The 5,360-nt window shown below is 42.1% G+C and overlaps 1 protein-coding gene across 1 annotated transcript; it reads right to left on the bottom strand.

The window, feature by feature from the left end:
- Window positions 1-1,276: 1,276 nt before the first annotated feature.
- atp5f1b (ATP synthase F1 subunit beta) lies at window positions 1,277-4,906 on the bottom strand. The gene is made up of 10 exons (XM_082155593.1): window positions 4,749-4,906; window positions 3,952-4,125; window positions 3,670-3,844; window positions 3,394-3,515; window positions 2,668-2,852; window positions 2,413-2,571; window positions 2,198-2,320; window positions 1,904-2,116; window positions 1,612-1,813; window positions 1,277-1,509 (listed from the first exon to the last, which is right to left on the bottom strand). Exons 1-10 carry the CDS (start codon window positions 4,852-4,854, stop codon window positions 1,412-1,414), a joined length of 1,557 nt encoding a protein of 518 aa, XP_082011719.1. The 5' UTR covers window positions 4,855-4,906; the 3' UTR covers window positions 1,277-1,411.
- Between the last annotated feature and the right edge of the window lie 454 nt (window positions 4,907-5,360).

The following is a 5,360-nucleotide window of genomic DNA, read 5'->3' as shown; positions in this document are numbered from 1 at the left end:
TGAGATGCCAGATGGTGAACTGCGATGTGGATTGAACAAGCCGGCTCAGCTGTGCAGCTCGTACCTGTTACTCCCCAGGGTGAGATGCACAATTCACACCTGCACCTCTGACTGTCTACTGCTAAAAGTGCTGTTGTAACAATTACATTGAGTACAGTATTAAGTTCCAGATTATAACCAGACTAAAACCTGAAGATGTTTCAGTAAGTATAGCTTTTAGTTAATACATGCATATCGTTTTGACCGAGGTCATTCTCATATGGATCACCAACATGGACACTGCTGATAGAGTATTTGATTTTGACAGCAGCAACAGCCACATTCCCGTTTGTAGTGCAATGGCTCCACCATGTGGCCAGTTGTTAATTTGGCTGCTGGGACAGCAGATCCAAATTTAGACCGTAGCACCAAAACTTTTGCAAACAGGGAGAATGTGACTTAAGCAGAATATCCACAGTCAATTTCAAAGGCCTTGCTATTAAAAATACATTTATTAAGAGGTTGCTCAATCTACAGACTTGACTTGCTGAAATTGTGGTAGTTGGTTTTCTAAACATCACCATTTGGAATATATATTTTATGCGCGAGTTATTAATACTAAATGCATATGCTGATACATTATCAGTTGTCAAAGACCAAAAATATATTGTTGTGCCAAAAGGTGTGGTAGTCTATCAGCGTTCTAAACTTTTATGTGCCAACTATTCTCTTGATTTTTTTCATGGTATCCCATTTGTCCCAGAATCAGAGATAAATTGTCCCACCTTTATGAGAATAGTATTCTAGAAGAACTATGTAACCGAATAATTTTTTTAAACTGTAAATAACTGTTTATTCCATAAGTCTATTCCTGTTTAAATTCAGCAGCAGCTCCTTAAAATAAAAAAAGTGAGAACATTTAAAGTTCATTGTCACTTATATTGACATTCACATTGTTGTTTAGATGTCCAGTGTAAAATGAAATGGCTTATGTAAATCAATGAGATTTTTTATAAGTGTAACAGACTATTTACATAATATGCATATAAATACCAGCAGTCATTCTGTTTCCCAATGTCAAAGCTCTGGACAAGACATGACAGAGATGAACATGTAAAATATTGACGTTTCTTATGCTTAAGTCTTCATAGCAGATACAAAACTATGTATTAGAGGTCTGAAGGCACTATAATGAAGTTGATGGTTTAGAGGCCTTAGAAATTCATGCATCATATGATGTAGGTTTATAGGACAACAGGCAACTTCTTAAATTAAACAAAAATAGACAAAGAAACAGTTCACGGTAAGACAGTTTTATTTCCATCATTAAATATAACTTCAGAAATGACCAGCGATAAAGATACAATTTGTTTTTGAATGTGACGTTACAAACCAAGTGCTTCCCTCTTTCATTCAACCTGCCCTGACACATTTACGAATGCTCCTCAGCCAGTTTCTCTGCCTTCAGGACGACCTCCTCGATGGGGCCCACCATGTAGAAGGCCTGCTCGGGCAAAGGATCATACTCACCTAGGGAAAAACGAACACTATGAGCAACACTGAATAAAAACAGTATTATATTCCCAAGAGACTAATAAAAACAGCCAAGACAAACGGAAGGACTTGACTTACCATCGAGAATGGCCTTGAAGCCCTTGATGGTGTCTTTCAGGGGCACCAGCTTGCCCATGTGTCCAGTGAAGACCTCAGCGACTTGGAAGGGCTGGGACAGGAACCTCTGGATCTTACGTGCACGAGCCACTGTGAGCTTATCCTCCTCAGACAACTCATCCATACCCAGAATAGCAATGATATCCTGCAGGGACTTGTAGTCCTACACAGAGAAGAGCAGGAACAAGGTCATGGATTGGAATTCAAAATGGAGTGAAGTACTCCGATGAAGCCTTTACTCGTTGGCGCTCACCTGGAGGATCTTCTGGACACCACGGGCTACATCATAATGCTCAGATCCCACAATGTTGGGGTCCATGATACGGGAGGTGGAATCCAGTGGATCCACGGCGGGGTAGATGCCCAGCTCAGCAATGGCACGGGACAACACAGTAGTGGCATCCAAGTGAGCGAATGTGGTGGCAGGAGCAGGATCAGTCAAGTCATCAGCAGGCACATAGATGGCCTATGAGAAACAATGACGTTGAAGAACATGAAGAGATCCAAGAAGTGGGAGTGTGTGCGGTGCAAACAAGAGGAGGCATACCTGCACAGATGTGATTGAACCCTTCTTGGTTGTGGTGATTCTTTCCTGCATGGTACCCATGTCAGTGGCCAGAGTTGGCTGATAACCCACAGCAGAGGGGATACGACCCAGCAGGGCAGACACCTATGAGAATAGAAATGAAACCCAATTTTTAGAACACTAATTTCTGACTAACAAAATGCAAGTTTAGACTTCTAAACAATCCCAAAACTGACCTCTGATCCAGCCTGGGTGAAGCGGAAAATGTTGTCGATGAAGAGCAGCACATCCTGCCCCTCCTGGTCACGGAAATACTCTGCAACGGTCAATCCAGTCAGAGCCACACGGGCACGGGCACCTGGGGGCTCGTTCATCTGTCCGTACACCAGCGCCACCTAGCGGGAACCAAGAGGACCTCATAACTTACCGCAGTTCTCAAGATGGACCAAATTTAACTACTGTATCAGAGGATATTTAGATCTACAAGTTACCTTTGAGGTGGTGTCCTTCAGGTTGATGACACCAGACTCAATCATCTCATGGTAGAGATCGTTTCCCTCACGGGTTCTCTCTCCCACGCCAGCAAACACGGAGTAACCACCATGAGCCTTGGCCACATTGTTGATCAGCTCCATGATCAATACAGTCTTTCCCACACCAGCTCCACCAAAAAGACCTGAAGAAATGAGAAGGTGCCTTTAGTCAAATCAAACCAAACATGTTCTGCTACAATTTTAATTAATAAATAAAAACATTCAAAAGTTTGGGGTCAGTAAGATCTTCATCAACATGTTTAAAAAATAAATAAAAAATAAAGCTGCATTTTAAATCAATTTGAATTGTAATATTGTGAGATTACTACAACTTAAAATAACTTAATATCTTAATCCTATTTATTCCTGTGATAAAGTTGAATTTTCAGCATCATTACTCCAGTCTTCAGCGTCACATGATCCTTCAGAAATCATTCTAATATGCTGAAATGCTGCTCAAGAAGTGCTTTTCAATGTTGAAAGCAGCTGGGCTTCTTAATTTTGTGGAAACTGTGATACTTTTCTCATGATTATTTGACAAAGAAATCTTTTGTAAAGTTACATTAATAACTTTACTCTCACTTTTGATCAATTTAATGCATCCTTGTGGAATAGGTCACAAAAAAAACAAAAAAAAAAACACTTGCAGACCCCAAACTTTTGTATGGTAGTGTACACACATACCAATCTTGCCACCCTTGGCATAGGGGGCCAGCAGGTCTACAACCTTGATTCCTGTGACCAGAATCTCCTGTTCGACACTCATGTCTGTGAATTCTGGTGCCTCAGCATGGATAGGGGCAGTCCTGAAGAACAGGTCACAATATTAAACTTTTAAAGACATTGCCACAAATATATCTGCACCAATAAATAGACAATGATATACTTTACAAGAGGCATAACAGCCATAAAATTAGCTAGCAAAAACAAGGTTTCTAAGTGCGCTTCATAAATACTCACTGTTTTGTGGAAATTGGTCCTCTTTCGTCAATGGGCTCACCGATGACATTCATGATCCTGCCAAGCGTCTCAGGTCCCACAGGGATTCTGATGGGGGCACCAGTGTCAAGAACCTTCTGGCCACGCACCAGTCCCTCAGTACCATCCATAGCAATGGTACGAACGGTGCTCTCCCCTAAAGAACAGCAAAAACTATCATTTGCATGTACAAATTCATCATGACTTTACAATTCAGATTTTAGCATTAAACAATCAGTTTCAGTCAAGCTTTAGACATGTTACCCAGATGCTGAGCGACCTCCAGGACTAGCCTGCTGTCACGGCCAGCAACTTCCAGGGCATTGAGAATGGGGGGCAGACCCTCGTCAAACTGGACGTCCACTACGGCACCGATGACCGCAACGATACGCCCGCTGGCGGCGGCAGCAGCAGCGGCAGGAGCGGCATAATCCCTGCCTGAAGGGGAGGAAAAGTAACAGCTGAGGATCACATGCAACTGACATAAATTACCTATTTGTAATTTAAACCAAATTACAAAAATATATAAGCTATTCTGAAAGTCGTGTCGATGTAGTTTGTTTATTGACCGGATAAATCAAAACAGGCAAATGAATGCACCTAAACAAGTCGATGTTCTATAGATAAAGCGGTTAAAATCTGCTGGGAACCGCCTGCAATATGCACTTAAAACTTGTGTAGGTTCATAAATGAGGTTGCATTAACTTGTGATCGTATTCCACGTTTATCTGAGCCATGACCTCGCGAGCTGCGAACACAGCTAGCAGCGCGAGCCTCCTCTCCATGACACATAAAGGTCATTCCGGTTTTCCTACCAACCAGAATTAGTTGTTATCATTAAATGAAGTATTCCATTATGGCAGCATATATCTACCACAAATCAACATACACGCAGAGCATCAGGCGAGAGCAATCATTGAAAATATTCCAGTAAAAACTTTGCGGCCTGCACTTGCTTGTCCGCATGCTGCCATTTAGCAGTCTCGCGCTGGCGGTGACGTTTGCTGTCAGAAGAACTGAGTTAAAAACAATCATTCTAAAAAACAATTATTTCTACTTACGAGAAAACAGTGCTGCTGGAGCTCCGTTGAGGGCCTTCAGGGGGGTCACCCCGGGCTTAAGAGCTTGCAAAGCCCCGGTGCAGCAGCGTCCCACAGCTCCCAACATCGTTAAAATGGCTGAAGGTGGAATGGGGCAGAGGCTCGCGAGCTTATATATGGTGCCGCTTGCGCCTCACACTGCGCATGCGTTTCAGACATGGCGACACGGGAACTGAGCGTCTACGCATGCGTCAGTGCTGAAGGACAGACTGGGCATCGTTACAATGAACTGAAATAGCATTATACTGTATGTGCAGTGGGGAACCATTGAGCAATGATTTGGAAGATTTTGGCCAAATGTAATACCGTAGTAGCCTATAAATATATAAGAGTGCATTTACACAAAATCATGGATCAATAACTGACCGCCTTGGTATTATTATTATTATGATCTAGAATGCGTTTGTTTAAGACGTAATATCCACAGGTAGTAAGTCTGTGCGTGCTCCACCCACATCTGTTTTAGAGCACAATAAACATTAATGCTTTTGAGAAGATTAGATATAATCGTAAATCGAAATATCAGTTGTTGTTGTTTTTTACATACATAACCCAATGTCAGTGACGATTCCT

The sequence above is a fragment of the Leuciscus leuciscus genome, assembly GCF_965113295.1.
Source record: "Leuciscus leuciscus genome assembly, chromosome: 23".
Taxonomy (NCBI): Eukaryota; Metazoa; Chordata; class Actinopteri; order Cypriniformes; family Leuciscidae; genus Leuciscus; species Leuciscus leuciscus.
The sequence above is the reverse complement of the archived record's forward strand: the minus strand, read 5'-3'. Positions and strand labels throughout refer to the sequence as shown.